Source organism: Perca flavescens, chromosome 11 (genome assembly GCF_004354835.1).
Source record: "Perca flavescens isolate YP-PL-M2 chromosome 11, PFLA_1.0, whole genome shotgun sequence".
NCBI lineage: Eukaryota > Metazoa > Chordata > Actinopteri > Perciformes > Percidae > Perca > Perca flavescens.
In genome coordinates this window covers 15,913,880-15,933,955 of record NC_041341.1, presented here as the reverse complement: position 1 = coordinate 15,933,955, position 20,076 = coordinate 15,913,880, and the positions used below count along the sequence as shown (strand labels likewise).

The 20,076-nt window shown below is 39.1% G+C and overlaps 2 protein-coding genes across 4 annotated transcripts in view; one reads left to right on the top strand and one right to left on the bottom strand.

Moving 5' to 3' along the window:
* Positions 1-12,053: 12,053 nt before the first annotated feature.
* The window catches only part of cmss1 (cms1 ribosomal small subunit homolog), a 32,987-nt gene continuing 24,964 nt past the window's right edge, over positions 12,054-20,076 (top strand). Inside the window, exon 1 of one of the 3 annotated variants that reach the window (XM_028590540.1) lies at positions 12,054-12,220. In XM_028590540.1, coding sequence (XP_028446341.1) covers positions 12,181-12,220 — 40 coding nt within the window. In that variant the 5' untranslated portion in view covers positions 12,054-12,180. Of the gene's footprint in view, positions 12,230-20,076 lie in introns of all 3 variants that reach the window. The other 2 variants (XM_028590539.1, XM_028590538.1) reach the window with 2 other exon arrangements.
* Positions 15,221-19,647, bottom strand: LOC114563728 (filamin A-interacting protein 1-like). Its single transcript, XM_028590535.1, has 2 exons — positions 19,578-19,647; positions 15,221-18,073 (listed from the first exon to the last, which is right to left on the bottom strand). Exon 2 carries the CDS (start codon positions 17,768-17,770, stop codon positions 15,533-15,535), a length of 2,238 nt encoding a protein of 745 aa, XP_028446336.1. The 5' UTR covers positions 17,771-18,073; positions 19,578-19,647; the 3' UTR covers positions 15,221-15,532.

The window sequence follows — 20,076 nt, the reverse complement described above, 5'->3', positions numbered from 1 at the left end:
TTCACCCTCTGTCTGAAACGCTAATTTATAGACGTATTTCATTACTTTGTGGTAGTGTCTGAAGTTCTACCATGGACTCTGTAACATTTTTTGTGGAAAAAATGCCTTGGTTACCTTGTTTCAAGCCATTTTAGCGTGGTATAGGAAGTCTACAGAAAGACTCAGCTCGATTTCTGCCAGTTCTCATTAATATTCAACAAGCTAAGCTGTTTGAATCTGATTGGCTAACAGCTAGCCAGTGAGAGCCTGGCTGTCAGAATCCTTTACCCAGCCCAACTGGGTGAGCTAATGAATAGTAATGAGCTCAGGTAATATGATGTCAGAATGACCAGCTTTTGTAATTGTAATTTCTCTGCCTATTTCTTTTCAGTGGCTAGAGCTGGCAGAGGAGGTAGCAGTTCATTTTCATTTTCACATTCACATTCACAACATAACACAAACACATATGAACCTAACATATTTAAAAAAAATGCAAGTAAAAACGGTTTTGTATGGCAGGGCACCTTTAAGCCTTGCTGCTGAAAAAGCAAAGTCTGCTCTGATTGGTCAGCGTTTCCGGTTCTTCACATCTGTGCTCCTGGAGTCTCTGCATCAGAGGCGACATCAGCCGATTTTGCCGGGGCTTCATCCCTGAATGTTTTGAGTGTAGCCCCGAATGTATTTTGAAAGTTGACTGACACATATGAAACCGGACAATAGCTTATGTAAACCCCCAAAATCATAAGTTGCCTTATGTCATTGTGCTAGAACTCATGGTAGAACTGTAACTTTGTCCAGTTAATTTTTCCGAGGCGAATAGAATGGGCAGCTACGTGCGCGGTCTGACCATCATGCCGTATTTGTTGCTATCAGCTAGCAACCGTCTCTAAGTGAGGAAAGCTGTGAAAGGTGTAATTTCCGGAGAAATAAAAGCCAAATCTAATACATTGATGCCATCAACACAAAGTTTAGGAGGGCGATACTAATGATTTAGTTTGAAGTTCCCGTGACGTTTACAGTCTACGGTTCAGACTCAAACACACGGAGCCATGAAGCAGACCTGTGCGTCACTTTTAGTGTCCTCTCTCGCTGTAAAAATAAAGATGGGCAGCGCGCCTTCTGTGGTCTGTGCAGCTTCAGGTTTATAATGGACGCGCTCTGCTGTGGAGATGCTGCGGCAGATGTGTCACATTTGAGCTCCGTGTATTTCTAGCGTAGTTTCGGTTTTCCACCTCCGATGTAAAGCAGAGTACAGCCGCTTCCCTAAACTTTCACTCATTCAGAGACCAGAGTCTCAAACAGGGCTGTGTGTGTCTGTCAGAAGGTCTGAGATCTACCGTATCAGCAGAGCAATCACGTAATGCACAGCAGACTACAGTATGGTGCAGGTAGATTATTTTCTGAAATATAGTGACTATTATAACTTTATTTTTCTCAAAATATCACGACTCCTCCAATGTGCACAAAGTTTTGAACATGAGCAGAAATCTTCCTCAAACACATCTGAAATATTACAGTACAGGGGTTTATTAATTCATTAAAATTAATTCATGTATCATTGAGGTGAATAATTGTCATATGCACATTTAAGCAGGTTACTTCATCAACAAAAGATGCAAAAGAGGAGGGAAGAGTAAATTATGCCTAAGCTACATGTGTGCTTACAGATATAATTAGAAAAGTCGATCTACAGGAAAATAAATAGATGAGTGCAATACAGAATGCCTGAGAGCCTTACTGCAATATTTTCCAATATGTTTTTTATATTTGGATTGTAATCTATGTTTCCCTTTACATAAAGATATTTCCAACATAAATTAATTCAGAAAAAAGGTATAAATAGGTGCATGCAATTTCACCAGAATGCAGGAAATGAAGTGTTTAATGCTCAAAACTTTCGGAGGGTGGACCCCCAGACCCCCTACGTCATAAGTCACCAAACAAATCTGGAAACAAAACCTTGGCCTTTGGATTGCCAGGCCAGTTATGATTAGGCCAAATAGTGGTGCCATCTAAATAACATCTACAAACTGGGCAGCTAAAATGAACATACACTGGTTATTAACAAGCTGTTTTGCATTGCATTCAGTTTATTTAAATGGGTCCAGGCTAAGCCCAGAATCTACTCTGCATCATCATTGCAGCCGGGGAATGACTGTGACGGCAATGTAGCAGCACTTTCTACCTATATTTAATATATTTGTGACATCACAATTGTACGGAAGTCCTGACAGCTCGTTTAAAGGCCCTGTTTCTGATTATGGGTTGTGTGCATTTTTCTGGATTAAGCGTTTTGATACCTACACAGTATTTTCATATCATTTCGACCTGCTTTATAATCCAAGAAGACATGGAAATATCACTTTTTACAATATAGGACCTTTAAACCTGACTTGAAGGAAGTGTAAAGAAGTTGTGGACACAACATTCATATATCATCACCTTTTAAGTTGAAATGACAAACAGTTGCTTATTTACACATCCAGCAGTTACTGAGCAACTTAAACATTCATTTGAGCATGTGCCACTTGGCTAATATTCACTCTCTATTAGCTCTCTTTTTGGTCTCTATTTATAGCTCCTTAAGGAAATATCTTTCTCTTTAGCTGCTAAATGCTCCACTGTGTCCACTAGCTAGTTGCTAGTCTGCAGTTTGGTGCTGGGCAGGTAGTGCACAGTGGGATATTGGAGGCAAAGCAGTACTCTCTGTGACAAAGTTAAACAGAATTTGTAATGTGTAAAATTGGTGAGGTGCCCCTTTAATATGAATAAACAATAACGGATTTCTAAATATCTGTTAATATGACAAATGTACATCATAAGCTTGATGCCACAATGCATTATTTATTGATGGTGGGAGTATTTTGGTTATTAAAAGAGATATTTAAATGGCATCTGAGGTCATATAAAGTAACGACTGACTTGTAGAAGATTTGTGTTGTAAATGCACATCAGACAAAACAGTTGTTACACAGCTACAGCCACTAGGGGAGGCTTGAAGCTGGTATCTCAATTATTTTGACAACGCTATGTAGTTGTAGCAGTATCACTATTTCTAGTTAGATTCTGCTGGCACTGTGCTTTTCCTATTCTTATCACCGCCCACAGCAGAACAGCCGAATAATAAAATCTATTGTGTAGCTACTTGTAAAATGCTCCTCCCAACAGCAAGAGCTTGTGGGACATTTTATGAGATTAAGTTTTTAGTTGACATGGAAAAATATTACAACATTCAACATTTCATTGCAGGGGTTTCAGATAACATTCGCGGAATATTTACACAGGTAAAGTGGGGACTAGATAACTGTATCTTTGAATCAGCATACTGTATAGCAGTTAGGAGTCCGAGTATGTGTGCATGTGTTAAGGTCTTCCCATCATTCAGACAAATACATTAATTTGTTATCAATGGAAACAGCTGCTCAAGAACTGATTGTAAAGATGGTAATACGCTGCAAGGATCTGCAGAGAAAAGTGACAAGACAAATCTTCCTCTAAGGAACATCTTTTTAGAAACCACAGCGTGGTCCCTCACAGTCACTATCTCCACCTAGATCAGAAAATGAATTGCTGCTGCTTGTGTAAAGGATTCCCTGCGTTCTCCAACAGTCCATCAACACGCTGGTCTTCTGTATTCTAAATGATACAGCTCAATAAGCTCTAATAATGTTGTTCATGCCAGTATTTTTTTTGTCAAGAAAGTTAGTTAATTGTTGTGCATATGAGAGCCAGTATTTTCCTTTTCTGATGAAGAGAACATGATGTTCTGGTGGAGCAGAGATTTTCTTGATAACATCACACTCACACACAGTTACAGAGGGCAGTAGTGAGGGGCTAATAGCTTCTCTAAGGATGAGATCCAACCTAATTTGCACCATGCAAATTCCCCGTGGTGACTGCACCTCCAAGATAACCATATTAAAGTTCAGTGTGCATCTGTGGGTCTCATGGAAAAATGTACCGTGTATGTATGTTGTTCTCAGGGACAGAAAGAGAAGGGAGAGAGAGAAAAAAGGGGGGAAAGAATGGGAGAGAGACGTGATTCAATGTTACTAATCTCTTTGATATCAGCACTGTGACATTCTGTACCAGGCTGAGAAACGCCCAAATTATTCTTTTCGTCTTTTATTCATGACCTGAGGGACATCCTGACTTACCCTCTTACTGCTTTGCTCCAAGTCAAACTCAATCTCCCCACTCTCTCTCTCTCTCTCTCTCTGCTCCTCTATTGCATTTCTTCTCATTTTTTCATTTCCCATCTTATCATCCCCATGTGTAACATATCACCAAGCTCATGCATTCATGAGTGATTTTCTTTTTTTTAGATAAAGTATATAGTGCAGTAATGGTGCAGTGGGGTAAAGGGGAAACCCTAAGAGCATTAGCATGTATGTTTTTTCATTATTTTAATTACCAGTAATTATACATTGATGTAAGTAACGTCCATTTGAGAAATTAACTATACTATATTATTTCATGACTCGTAAATGGGTTTCAGCCATTACCTTACATAAGGCCAATTAGTTTAAAAGGTATACTTACTATATCTTAAAGGGGCTGTACTCAATATTCAGAACATTATTATATCAGTAAACAACTATTTGCTATATAAAGATGTAGTGGAGTAATGGCGTCCTGAGCAGAGAATGAAGTCACATTCCATTGGTGTGTGTTGTAATTTGAGCTTCTGTGTTCTTTGTTTTGATGGTCCGGCCACGTTAGTGCTTGTGAGGGCCATGTGCGTTGGTATCTGGAGCCGAGGGCCGTGACAGAGCTTCGGTATTTCACAAGTTGAATCTGTGAGAGCCGTGTGGAGGGCAATCCCAAGCTCAGTCAGAGGAAGGCTGAAAATACTATATGTTTCATCAAGTTATTTACATATTAATTATCCAAAAGAATAGTTAGAACATTTTAACCAATTCTCTATTTTATAAGCAATGTATTGCATTGGGCTCTATTCAGATTGCCATTGTGTTATAGATGGTTTATCTCCTGGCTATGGTCCTATTGACTAGAAAAAGTGGTCAAGTAAAAATGTTCAGTGTTGTGCATCTTTTTGTACAGTGACAGCAGTGTGAATAGTTTATGCTATTTTGTTTGCCTCGATGTACAGTAACCCACCGTTTGGTCAAAATTACACAACAATATACAGAAATTTAGATACATGAATATTTCTTCAAATGCACTCGCATAAAAGTTTAATAGAGTCACATTAGTCACTCACTAATTTTTGATTATTGCTTATGGTCATCTGCTTTTTTTAATAAATTAAAAGGACATTTTGAATTAAGTCTTTCAAGTTTTATAAATGAGACTTTATTGATGTTTAGAAAACAATGTCACCACAAAGTCTATTTAGCAGCTGTTCTAGAGTTTTCAATTATATTACATAATCTTGAGCAGATAGAGTTTACATGGAATTGTTCAAATGTCAATTTTTCTGAGCACTTTAAAGACTTCTCATCCATGTTTACTAAAACGTAACTTCACTCCAGACCTTGGAAACAGCAGTTAAGAAAACAGTCACCTGAGAGGTGTTTCATTATAGATTACCAGTTAAAATGGATTTATTTCAGTACAGTTACAGCACGTATGTGGCCAAAATTCTGTTTCATAAAGGAGGTTTAAACAGCCTGACCTACATTACCATGGAGAGTTATCTCTGGTCTCAGTCAGGTTAGTTTTCAGGCTTAGCTTTACCTCAGGCTGAACAAATGTTATAATCAGTCTGCCAGACTGAAACACAGTGATCCTCCCTGAAGGTTCCTCTTTATTGCTGCTCTTTGAACACGAGTCATGTTTCCAGTACATGTCAAATGTATCACATTTTGACACATTGTTGTGTACCTAAAATCTGACCTCATATCTTTTTTTAAATATTTGCACAGTATTCCAGTAAACATGTGTTTTTAAATGTACTGCAAGTAAAATAAAGCCCTTAGTAAAACTTGAACCCATGGCTGAAGCCTCATAGTGTCTTGTCAAATGTCACATAAATAAAAAATTAAAAAACAGACACAGAAATACATATATTAAGGGGTAGACAGCCAATCTGAAGATATTGTATATCGCTATATGGAGACTCTTATGTCACTTGTACAAACTAAGTAGCAAAATCCAACTGATAGAGAACTTTATTTTCTAGAAAATTCTAATTATTTAATTTTCTTGCTATAAAATAAATTAGCTGTCCTATTGGGTACTTCAAAGCTGGTCTACAACTTGCTGCCAAACGTTCTCTTTCGCTTTGTTAATTACATTGGCTCTGTTCATTTGTGCTGTAATATTTTATTCTCAGTGATATGTTTAATATGTGCTGGCTTTTTGAAACATTTTAATCCTGGTTCAGTTTTTATGGTTCAGTTAAGACAGACTTTTCACATTAAGCCCTGCTTCTCTGAGCCTCCTTGATGAAACACCGCCCCCAAAAACACCTCTGTATGGACAAGCAAGATTACCATGTGAGAGGAAATGTGATGTTTTAAGCATATCAGCCTGCCATTAACAGATACAGTATGTCCCATCTATCCTGCTGTAACTGATGGGTGAGTAGTTTCACAACAGAGAACATGAATTCAGAGGTCTGTTACAATGGAGAATCAGATAAAATGGAGTGAACCAGATTTGTGTAAATGTCAACCCTCTATTGTTGACTAACAATCGATAAAGGCAGACATTTGAGGCATTTGGTCTTTCCAAGGCCTAAATCTAATTCAATAATATTTACACTCAGTTCCTGAGCAATTGCTATTGATGGCTACTGATAGCCTGACAATGAGCTTGCACAGACTGTTCTGTAAATTTGTTGCTTCTGAAGTGCGTCAAGTGGCTGGCAATTTTTCAATACAATTTGTATTGTGTTTGATTTGAATGTGGAGGTCATTAGATGAGAAGTGTGTGCGTCAGGTTCTATAAATGCTGTATATTGTATCCTCTTTTACACAATTTAAAGATATATATATATATATATATTTTTTTTTTTTTACATTATTTTTTGGGCATTTTAGGCTTGTATTATACAGGACAGCTGAAGATGTGAAAGGGGAGAGAGAGAGGTAATGACATGCAGCAAAGGGCAGCATCCCTTCGCTGATGTACGTGTTGAGGCAAAATGTGTACGTGTCGCTAAGCTCCCAGCTGTGTGGGGGGCCCTCCGCCCTTTAATGCTGTCACTTCTGCAGCTAACAACAATCACTTTCGTCACTTACCATAATTAGAGAGAGGACACGATGTCATGCCACTCTGCCCTCACTTCTCTGTCGTCTGCAGCATCAACAAGCTGTGTCCTTACATTCAAAGGACTCACACATGGGAACTTCTATTCTGATCTATCTGCTGGAAACAAAAAGTGTGAATAAGAAGACAAATTTGGCATTCAAAAGTATGATCTCTTGAGAACGAAGGTCAAATTTGATAACAACAATTGTACCATGTTTAGCTACTAACATATGCAGTCCTTGGACAGATAAACCTCAGACTGCTCAGCGTTTTTCAAAGTCCCTGCTAGCACTTGGTCACACCAGCAACATCTCAGCTACAGAAACAGGTGACAACATTGCATCAGTGGTAGCTTCATATTTTTGAAAAGGAGTATAACTCAAACAAAACTGACCCTATGGTGTTTGGAAAAGCCAGCACATAACTTGAAGATTCGACCGGACAACGTGTCATGATGTAACCTCTAAGCTGTCGTTTCTTATCCAGCACACTTTGCAGTGTGTGGCCTTAAAACTTCCATCAGGTGCAGCCTGACCCATGTGGTTAGACAGTTGGTAAGGCTGACAGCAACTGGGACCTTCGCCATAACGATGCTTGCTCTGAGATACCTTCTGTCCTACCTCTAACCCCCTGACAAATCTACAGGAAGGCATGTTAATCTCATCGGTAGCCACAAACACATTTTGCCTGTGCAGTGTACATGTGACAACACACCAATGCTTACAGGCAAAAGTCTACTATCATATCGAAATATATTATATGGATATTGTAATATTTAAAAGAAATTCCAATATATGTAAAGTAGAACGGGGCGATATGGAAAAAATCAAATATGATATTTTTGACCGATATTGTAGGGTTGACTATTGGTGCTTTCACTAAACATTTACACAAGGAGATTTTTGATAAATTATCACCAATAATGTGGATACAATGACTAAGTGGGTAAAGGCAAATAATAAAACAGCTAGTAACTCTGGTAAGCTCAGAAAATGACATCACTTTACTGTAATGCAGCCTTTTAAACCAGGAAAAGACAACACTTGTCATATTACGAGATCCAAAATTTAAGACGATATCCAGTCTCATATATCAATGTTGATATATTATCAATATATTGCCCAGCCCTAATGTAAAGTATGCATAATACATGTTTAGCTGATGTGTTTTTAATATCTTTGACTTTAATATCTTTTAGCCTTGAAAACCAAAACACAGAAAGCAACAGCAACAAATAAATGTTTGCGTATAGTGTTTAGAATGCAGCACATCTCCATGCAGGTCAGGCTCAGCCAGATGCTCATGAATACAGTTGTAACTTGGAGACCTGCATGGGAAGTTATGTGTGGTGAAGTTTTGGAAAGCTCAAGGTCACTTCCTGTTTATTTGCACTTGGTCACATACTTGCTGTCAAGCCGCTGACTAGCTTGCTGACCCCCAGTTCTAGCTGTGGCATATCAACATGACAGTTACTGTATTTCATTTTAAATTCATTTGAATCATCAATTTGTTTTTCCAAGCCTCATTAAAACTGAGAGGGCTATTTTAGTAAATTTACATACTTTATTCTCCTTGGATTGTTGACCACTAATTACACAAGGTTATACCACAATTAGGCAAGTAATGAAATAATCTAAATCATGTAACCCTTATCTCATGTTCTCAGCCCCTCAATAATTCGTTAGCTGGTTTGGAAATAAAAAGGCAGACACTCTCAGTGCAGCTGGAGCTAGCAAATACAAAAGAACAAAACCGAACTGTATGTTCTTCAATGGAGAAGAATTAAAAAGACTCACTGTACTGATCTTAGGTAAATAAGAGAAGGTGTACTTTTATTACAGTGGAAATGGATGACATGAGAATACTGTAGGTAGGAAATAGATGCCTTTGTGTTAAGTATAGTAATCAGCACTGAACTTTTTTCAAAGCCATAATTAGTCTGTGTCCGTTGTCACTTCCTTTATCCTCCCTCTCTTTCTCCACGTTCAGCGGGAGAAGAAAAAGAAAAAAACAGTAAAAAGAAGAGAATGGAAACCAAAAATAAAACATGTTCTTTGGATCATTAAAATGAGAAAGCGGAGGAACAGCTGCTTACAACAAAATAAACACATTAACACCAATGCTCCACAGTGTGCAATCACAGAGGCGCAAGGAGACAGCTGTCCGCCTTTAATTACAATGATGCTCATCTTCTCTATGACTTTTTCAGCATTCTCACAACTTACTAGACTTCCTTGCCTTATTTTAGATCTCTTTGCATCTTAATTTCTGTTGTCCTGTGTTGCTACATTATAACTCTAACTGTAATACTTTCATCCTAGATGTGAAGATCAATACCACTCTCAAAAGCTGTCCGTTACATTTGAAGATGCAGACAGCGGCTATTTAACTTAGATTAGCATAAAAACTAACAAAACAGGGGCAACAGCTAGTCACAAAATCCTCGGTAGGCGCTATAGCATATATAGTATACAAAATGGAAGTGTAAAAATAACAAGTTGTGGTTTTAATCTTCTTATCTAACTTTTGTCAAGAAAGCTAATATGTGTATTTCCCAAAATGTCAAACTTTGAAAACAGATATTTTCCATAATTCTACTTCCCATCAGAAAATGCACACCATCGCAATCTTCTACTACAAACTCTTCAAAAGTCCCAACAAATAATTTCCAATCTTTTCATGTTGAAAAATGTTTTTCTGAGATCATTTTGAAGATTTTAGGATAGTGAACCCCACTGTGCAGTTTACCCTTTTTAAAGTGCACTTTCTCTTGTACAGGTTGGCAGAAAAAAAGCTTACTTTAAAGTTTAGTTCCCCTGGGGTCTAGAGAAAAGGATTGTGATTCTGTACATCATATTGTTCCAAGTAAAAATGCAGCCAAATGAAGAACAGAGAGAATGACAAATGAGGAATAGGCCTGTGTTTTACAGGAATGATGCTTAATTACATACAAAGCTGCCATTTAGAGCCTATTGTCCTCCCTGAATGATGGCAGCCCTCAGCACAATGTGTAGCCTGCATCCTTCCCTTCTCTTTCTTGATTTGTTTTCTTTCCCCATTTTCAGGGTTATACAGCATAGCCTTTATAATTTCCCCAGTAATCAGTCTGTTCTCTTTTTGTGGCAAAGCTTTAATCAAACATCTCATAGCCTCTACCAACCAGAAATGTGTTATTCCGACAGAAACACAAAAAAGCATACAATTATTCCCAGAGGACCTATCCCTCCTCTCCGCTACAGCTGCAGAAAAGAGGGCACTATTCCAAACACGTCCTCCGCCTTCTCCTCTTTTCTCTTCTCTTTCCTTTCTTCTGTGTGTTGGAAAATAAGACCACCCTTCCCAAGTCATAATGACAGATGATGTAAATATGTGTTTTGTAATGTACATTATGTAGCAACACTCAGAACAGTAGGTCACTGCTCTCCTCCTCTTCACCTTATAATGAGGGTGTATCCTATACACTAATTACACGTCATTTGTAAAAAGGTTAACATTTGAGGTTTATGAACTAAATGTAATTATAGATATCCTTTATTTGGCATCTACTAATTAAGTGTCAGAAAGAACAAAAGTAACTGAAGCAAAAGGCTGTGCCTTTATTCCTCTTAAATTTCCAGAAAAGTTTTTATGGTATGGTAGGGTGTAGAGGAGAGGGGGCATTATACATGCAAAACTAAAATTATTGACCAGTCATGTGTATAGCTCGGTCATTCCAAGGCAAAAATATTTGCAAAAAGGAAACTCATGGAACGTGTCCTATATGATGGTAACAAACTGCATCAAAATAAATTTAATTGCCCTCTCCTAAAACATGTCCTCATTACTTTGGACATCAGCAGGGCTTCCAACTGACCCAGATAGTAAAACAACAAAAATTCAAACTTTTTTTTCAAACCTCCTTGGCCTGATCTTGATCTGGAGAAATAAAGGCAGAGCGAGAGCAGCGAGTCTGTCCTCTGCATAGAGGAAAGACCCATCATCACCAGCAGCCATTTTTTAGGTCCTGACCCAAAGGTGTGTGTGTGTGTGTGTAGGCACATAATGTGCATGTATTGTGTTGTGTCATAGACTATAAAGAGTGTTGTAGATGACTAAGGAGTAAGAAGTGTTTGTAAAGGCACCCAGAGCAGAAGACACATGTATATAGAGGCAGGCACTGCATGTATGGCTTAAAGTGCTCTCAGTGCCTGAAAGGGAAGTTTAGACATTGTCTCCCTATCTGTTGATAATATAAACATTACTATATGTTATATTTTACTTTGTGTAAGCTATTGTTGATTTGTGCACCTAATAAGCCTTTGTAAATATTTTGACTTTTTGCAACAATGTGTCTGTAGCCCAAACTGATAATAGATAATCCTCATTAAGGTACCCAGTCAACAGTTTTTTTAATATTAAATATTAACAGTCTATGGTTTTGTCAAAGTATATTTAGAAAGACTATTGCCTATGGCACCCAGCTTTCTTTTCTTTATGAAAAAATACAGATACTGAGTTTTTTTTTTTTTTAAGCAACCATGTAGCAGCGTTGACACTACAAACCCAATTTAGGGTTATTGTGCTTGCTCATCTCATGATGAAGATAAAAAGAGATTTGCATCACTGGCACCATTTGAGTGTGTGAGTAGGAGCCATACTCTTTATTATTACAGTTCTTCTTGGTCAAACGGTTATTAAAGTTAACCTGGTATTTATTTAAATAACATTTGAATGCCATGAGGGAAAAGGGCTCAAAATGAAAAATAGACCAGTTAGAAGAGAGGAAATTGCACTCACGATACTAAGGTAACGTTATGTTCTTATAAAGTTGTATATGGCCAAACCCATCACATAGTACCATGTTTGTTTAGTCCGCATGGTGTCCCGTTTGGTTGACGTTTTAAGCTACACACTGCGTGTTTTAAACGTGCTGCTTTTGAACACACCCCTAGCATGCTCTCTCAGCGGTAGATTTGGATTGGACAGACTTCTAGCTTGAGGAAAATGGGAGACGACTTGGGTGACGAGTGGTGGACGCACGAGGGTAATTCAGGTATCTTGCTTAACTTTAGTATCTTGTTTTGTTGTGAAACGTGTGGTCCGGGATATTTTGGTGTGTCCTCCTGATAAGCGAGCTCTTGACTTTTTAGCTTGCAGCTGTCTCGAGAAATGTCAGTTGCTAACTGTAAGCTAACGTTAGCTAAGCCGCAGCGCTGTTAACTTTAGCTTCATTCTGTGAACCGTTAACGTCATTTACCATAGATCAAGTTAGTGCTAACAAGTGTACCACACAAAGTACCATATTCGTATAGCTTACCTGTGATTTGTTAGGACAGTGAATGTTAGCGTTGGTAGAGTTGTTACGAGCAGAAGGTGTGTAAACACGTGTGTTAGTATGTCTGTGTGTGGATCATGACAGAAAAGGATTATGGTAACGTTAATGTTGCTCTAACGTTGTCTGCCATGCCCTGTAAGTTACCTTCCCTTGAACCTCATAGCTATCTCTCCTCCATACATAACTTATTTCATGTATTCATCCTCATCTCCTTACATCAAGAGAGAAAGCTCCCTGCGGCTGTTCCATGCATAGCTTCGTGCACTCTGCATACCAATAGAGGGCAGTCCTGTACTTCAAGGATGAACGTTACTGGCCTGATTGCTTTGGACAGCAGTAATGCTGCGTTGCCGAGCAAAATATGTTTAAGGGTATTTTCAGGAAGTTTTAAAAGAAATGTTCATATTTAGCCAGACATATTCTCTCGATCTCTCACTTGCATACACACACAAACCAGTGGTGGAGAGTAACTAAGTACAATCTTGATGTACTTTTACTGTACTTGAGTTTTACCATTTTAAACTATTTATACTTCTACTCCACTACATTTCACAGGGAAATGTTGTACTTTTTACTTCATTGTATTTATTTGACAGCTTTAGTTTCAATTTTCAGAATACAATTTTACACAGAAAACATGTTTCTAAAATGACATTATTAAGGGTTGATCCACTTATCTGTAAAGTATGGTAATTAAAGGTAAAAGTGATGTTACAGTAATAATAATCGGATCATGTTGTTGTATATGATATTGTAAAATCATAATGACGGGCCGTTCTGCTGCCTGATGAGTACTTTTACTTTTGATATTTTCAGCAGTTTTGTTGCTAATACTTTTACTATTATTAGGCCAGTCAATGTGTTCATTTTGAATGCAGAGCTTTTTGTTCTAGTATTTTTACAGAGTGGCACTACTTTTACTTAAGTAAAACAATGCACAAACAATATTCACCAAGCTCAGTACTTGTGTACTTTTAATGTAAAAGAGGAAAGTGATACAAATTCACACATTCTGGTAAATAGCATGATTAATAGAACATTAATAAAACAACAACAGACTTTTAAGATGATGTGTTTTGTGGCTAAATGCACACACTAATTAAAGATTTGCATGAGGCCTGAGAGCTCTGTCACACTCTGACCTAAAGTGTCATCAAATGCATTATCTGATTTCCACCTTGCCAGCTGGTGATGTCAGTGTGGCTAATGTGTCTCCATGTTTGTCACCATATACCTGCTATGCCAGCTCTCTGCCAGCATCTGCTACCAAAATGTCCCCCTATACTGTCAGCTAGTTTCTTATTTAGATTAAATGGCTCATCCCAATTTTATTAAAGCTATTTAATAGGCTATTTATTTCTATCTCTATGTAACCATATATTCTGTGGTGTTGAGCTTTTAAAAAAAAGTTTAAACCATGACTGCTGTGATTAAGGTTTTAGGGTTGATACTAGTCTCCAGTGTATAAAATGAATTGGCTGACCTAAATACAGATAATTGTCAAGCCGTTTATTTATAGAGCACATTTAAAAACAACAAAGATTGACTCAAGTGCTTTGCAGAGAGACAATCTTATGTAGGCCTAATTGATGATTACAATCAAACAAAGAGGATATGTAGCATAATAGCGTAGAATACTGAATAATTCAAATTGATGAATAAATTGGTTCCTGTTAACTTTTTTTTTTTGGGATGCTTTTACAACTTGGAAAAGTCACCCCCTTGCCTCATGTATGAGGGTTATTTTGGAAACTGTGATAATATATTTTAAAAACAATTATGTATACTGCTTATTAGTGTGCTAAATCTTTTTTTATTTTCCATTTATATTTGGCAACCATATCCATCTTACCTTTTTAATATTCTGGATAGGTCTCCTTTACCTGTGTGCCTTACAGAGCAGTTTGATCAATTAAAGCATAACCACTAACCAGTTTTGACTCTGGTGTACTTTCATGTCCCACATGCATTTTACAGGAAAATCTGATAAAGAAAACCTGAAATGTTTATAAAGAAGGCATATCAGCTAAGCTGGCAGGAGTTGACCTGTGCAGAATAGAACATAAGTGGCTAACAAAACAACACTGAGCAGCAATAGCTTACTAATTGCTGCTCTTTGCTTGCATCTTGAACCAATTTTTTGACGGTGAAGGAGTTAATGTATTCATGCAAGAGTTGAAAAGGGATTTAATCGTATATGAGTTGTCAGTTTTAAATGTGTTAAGACTTTGATAATAACAATTTACAAATCAAATCGCCGGCAGAGTGGGCGGGGTTTAGCCAGTCTACCATAAAACCAGAGCAGACCCAGCACCACTAGGTGTTCCAAGTTTTATTGTGTCAGAATAACATGAGCTGAGTTTTTCAGTGTGCACACAGAGTTGTGAGGAATTTTGCTGTGGTTGAGATACTGGGTGAACCGTTTAATCGAACTTAGCAAACGCATACACCTTTACTTTCCCAGTAATTGTAGTTTTCTCCCTTCAATTCATTTAAATTTTTTTTTCAAATGGATACATCTGTGCTTGGTGTGTTGTGCTTTGCAGTGTGGACTTGGCCCTAGAGAAAAAATTTCTGATTCCAACTGTTTTGCATTTAAACTGTCTGTCAACCTATTAGCTGTGTTGATGCCAACCTCCTCTCAAAAGTATTCACGGTGAATAATTAAAATCAACACAAACACTTTTAAATGAACAGTAAGAAAAAAACATGAATGAAACAGAAAATTGTAAAAGCACGTCAAACATTTGGTTGCGATGATGTCTCACTTAGCTCTCACACAGGCACTACACACACATGTGATACAGTCTATAAAGGATTGTTCAAGTCAGTAAGTCTAAGGACACATTAACTAGACCGAGTAGGGTTTACATAGGCTCTGTTAGGACAAATGCCACAAAGCATCTATTTCATGATGGTTACAAAATACAACAAACTGGGTTCTCTCGAGGTTCTAGAGAAATTGAGGTATTTTAGTTGTCACAGAACATAATACTGTTTGTTCAGAATATACATTTTCACCTAATCACAAAGGCCGCTCACTATTATATTTGGGGAATGTGAAGCTGAGGAGGTAGCTGGGGATATAGTGATGCTACTTGTAATCTTGCCAACACCTTTGACATGATAGTCATTGGCGAGCACTTGAGTCCTTTGCTCATGTCGGAGATAGTATGGCCCAACAGGCTGTGGGATGCTGTGGGCCATACTATTAAGAGACTGGATATATGGGCTCCCCACATGGATATGAATCTTGTTATCCTCTGTGGCGATGATACTTGGGCCTGTGTCGGTGCTCTTGGACCTCTGATGTTGCCAGCTATTCTGCCGCACCGCTGTCTTGCAGAAGACGGTCTGGTTTGCAGCCTCGGTTGGCTCTGGAGAACCGGTCCTGACTGTTACAATCTGAATGGGGGAGTTGCTGTGATCGGGTGTCGCTGAGCACGATGAATTCGGACTTAACACCCGAGAGATTGATGTACTGTCAAGTGGGGAGACGGTGCGGTCAGGGCTCGAAGGAGGTGTTGTGGTATTAACCACGGACAGAGCGGAGTTCTGGATGATGGTTATTCTCTGTTTAGGTGAGGCTCCGCTTGTTGGAATGACCGCGGTGCTGGTGTAGGATGTAGTTGCGTCTCCAGTTGGGCTGCTAATCTCGAGTGTGGCTGTGTTGAGTACATGATGTGGTGTTACTTTGATGTGCAAGGGCTGCCCTGGTGTGTGTGTTAACATCATCACTTCTCCATTAACCGTTTGGTGCATATCTACGCTATTGGCTGAATGGCTGCTATATTGGCATATGTTGTTATTTGCACAGTTCAAGCTGTTAAGGTTGTTGACAAGAGAGCTTCTGTTTATGATTTCTGTATTTTGGTTTGGGTCCTTGTCCTTGTTTTCTTCATCTAGTTTATCGCTGTAGTCAGGCGGCAGGCTGTCTGTTGGCTCAGTCTGAACCTCTTTGGTGGTCTGACGTAGGTCTGAAAAGTGTTGTCTGTTAGCACCAGGTGTAAGATTCTTGATTTGTCTCTGCCTGTCTAGTGCACTACTCAGTTCCTTCATCTCTCTGGCCAGCTCTCTGTTACTGGCTTCCTGCTGGGTCAGTTTCCTCTGCAGCGTGGAGTGATCCGCCTGAACCCTGCAGATGGACTCCTCAGTCCCCATCAGCTTCTGGAGTTTCTCCTTCAGGGTATCTACCTCTCTGCCTAATAGTCTGGACTTAACCTGCTCCTTCTGAAGACGGCAAAGGAGGAGATGTTCCTGGTTGACCTCCTGCTTCTCTGCCTGCTCATACCTGGAAAGCTCTCTCTTTGCCACTTCTAGCTCTTCTGTTAGTGCCTGGGACCTCTTCTGCTCATCTTTGAACCTCTTTTGCAGGGACTCAAAGTCCTCTTCCACCTCCATCAGTTCTCCCTCCAACACCTCCTTGTCCTGTAGTCTCTTTTGCAACCTATCTAGCTCCCGGGTCAATTCTTTGACTTTGTTGTCCTCCGCTTGGCACTGATGGTTAGTGTTGTTTGGATAAGAGCTGTGTGTGTACTTCTCCTCTTTTTCTTTCCTGTTTTCCAAAATTTGTAACCTTTTTCTCATGATGGTTATTTTACTCTGTAGCTCTCCGTTCCTCTCCTCCTCTGTTTTTAGTCTCTCTTGGAGCAATTGTTTTTCCTTTGCTATGCCTTTAATCCTTTCCTCTAAATCTGCCTTAGACCTCAGTGCCTGGTGCCTCTCCTCTCTCAGTCTTTCTGTTATTGTTGCCAAATTGCTTTGCTCATTTCTTTTGCCCTCCTTCCTGTTGAGTTTTTCCTCAGCCTGTTGGAGCCTCTCGGCCATGTTCTTTCTGTCCTCCACCAAAGCTACAGTCAGTGACCTGAGCTTGGCCAGGTCCTGCCTAATCACCGCCTCACTCTTTTCCAGTTGGCCCTCAACGGCCTCCAGCTCTCTCACCCTCACTTTCAGGGTGTCAAGCTCATCATACAGCATCTTGCTAACCTCTCTCTCTCGCTCCAAGCTGCCCATCAAAATACTGCAGTCTTGTTTGCTCTTACCTAAAGCCTCCTCTATCCTGTCCAAGTCATTAATTCTGCCATTGAGTGTATCCACCTCAACTTTCAAGCTACGACAGTGGCTTGTCTCCCTCGCCAGTCTGCAGTCCAGGTCTCGACACTGGTCCCACATGCGTATCAGCTCCTCGTCCTTTCCCTCCATTTCCACGACCCTTCTCCTCAGTAACTCGACCTCTGACAGCATGCTTGGGGCTGTCATGGCGTTCTGTCTTTGGTGGAAGATGGAAACCTGATTATGGTGCAGGGATTTGAGCTCCTCCTTTGCGCTGGGGTTAAGCGGCACTGACCTCCTGCTTGATGTTGTCCGTGATGGCGGTCAGCTCTTTGACGCGACGCCTCTGCTCCTCCAGCAGCTCGCTCAGACACTGTTGCTCACTAACAACCAGCAGTGCAAAAGCCTTCAGCTTGGTCAGCTCCTCCTTTAGAGTTGAAACCTCCTCTTTATTTTTCTTCTCCTTTTAGCTCCTGGTATTCTCTCTCCTTTGAAATCAGGAGCTTGAGTCTGTAAAGAAAAACAAATGCCGAAGATGTCAATCCGAATGTTGTGGCCTGGTTTTGTTGTGTAATTGACTCCTATTTCGGCCTCCCAAGGACCTCTTGGCCACAACTTTTAGACCTAAATAATTTCCAAAGTTGTGTATTTCAAGCATAAACAATTTATTTTATATATATATATATAAAATTTTAATATTATATTTTCATAATTTAAATCACAATTTCCTCCCTACTCTTTCCTCCCTAACTTCTACAGAAGCTAGTAATACTTTTATTTTCTCTTTTGTACATCTATCTGTGTGTGTCCATACTTGTAAACCCTAAAACATTATAAAACAGTAGTTTTGCACTTTTCTCCAGGCAGCATGCGTTCTGTAGGATGTTTAGACTATCGTGGCAGATGGTCCCTAGGCAGGGAGTGTTTGTTAATTAGGAAGTTCCTCTACCCTTGAGTACCCTCAACAGTGCACCCAATCACCCTCCTCCTGGGCACCTCGAATGCCTCCCTATTTCCAGCTAGGAGAGGCAGGAATTCCCCCTGTTCCATAAGTAATTACAGACTGGCTACATTTACCAAGTGCTGTCACTCCCCACATTTCCCCAGATGCATACCAGCAATGTACACATCCATTTAATACACGCTGTACATTTTTGTCATGTGTTATTCCAAGTGAGGCACACTTCAATGTGATCTCTCACCAGTTGATTTGTACTGTTTGGAATCAGTCTCCTATAAGTGTGGACTGTTTGCTGCTAGTGTTACATAATGGAGAAGTCCGACATTGGTCTACTTGCATTTATGATCAGTCTACATGTTTAAATGCATGTTTTCCTATGTGTCCAAATTAAAAAGGATTCTTAGGCATTTTTTCTTCTTTTTTAACATTTAAAAATGTATTACGTGGAGAGTTTTGTGGAAAAGTATTCATTTGTGGTGAGATTTTGAAGGCAGCCAATGTAATGTGTAAAATATGACACTGCACATTGTGTTTAGGTTTTTTTAGGAGAACAGGATCCGTAAATTTAACATTTAGAGCATCTGTACTTTTGCTATTAAGATACATATCACCTATAATGTGGATGGGTTAAATTAACAAACCTTTAATGTTCCGAATTGAATTGATCGCTGTTTTAAATATTGATCGTATATTGCCCTAATACATAGATAGGGTAGCCTAACTTTGAGTAACTAAAGTTGAGTATTGTCTTGTCAATAATGATTCAAAAAGCAAAAAATTGTACACAGTGATAACTTAAAATTTAAATTTTCAGTGTAAAAGATTAAGTGAGACTTCAACTTAGTCACCTTTTTTAAAGTGCACTTTTGTTATTTGATGCCAACTTGGCATTGTAAGACGTCCTATCTAATCTATATGCAGAACTAGACCGTACTTTGCCTGTAACTCATCTTGCAGTTAAAAAGTTTGTAAGTGACACATTTTTAAATGCACATTATATCTTTTTTTATTTTATTTTTTTTTCCTGTTCACAAGGCTTTTGACTGTTCCTACCTGTGCTTTGCCGTTGGCCTCTGTCCTTTAAAATCCTCAGAGAATAAATCGTCTCTACTCTTTCACTTTCCCGGAGATCCCAGTGATGTGGACATTTCATCCGGAAAACCAAACATTATGCGAAGTGCTCTGCACATTGAGTCTCAGTCAGTGGCGCCCGTTACATCATCAGCAAGTCCTTATATGGGGGGTGTGTGTGTGTGTGGGGGTGTGTGTGTGGGGGTGTGTGTGTATAACTGGGTGTGTGTAACTGGAGTTCAGCCCATTCCAGATGAGGTCATTGTGTAGCCATGCCAAAGAGGCTAATGGAAGGACAGAATGTATTTGTGTGTGTGTTGTGAAGAAAACTAAAGCTTTAATCACAATTCAAACTAGAAAGGCTAATGCTCTGTTTGCAGAATTAGCCTGAGCAAATATGTTAACCATGCTGCATAAGTGCTAGGCCTAACTTGGCATGTCCTAGGAACTGTAGTGTGCGTGTTCCCGTGTGTTTTTGAAA

What these genes read in the sequence shown, in the direction of transcription:
- LOC114563728 (XM_028590535.1), bottom strand. Translation starts at nt 17,770, where the DNA reads ATGACAGCCCCAAGCATGCTGTCAGAGGTCGAGTTACTGAGGAGAAGG.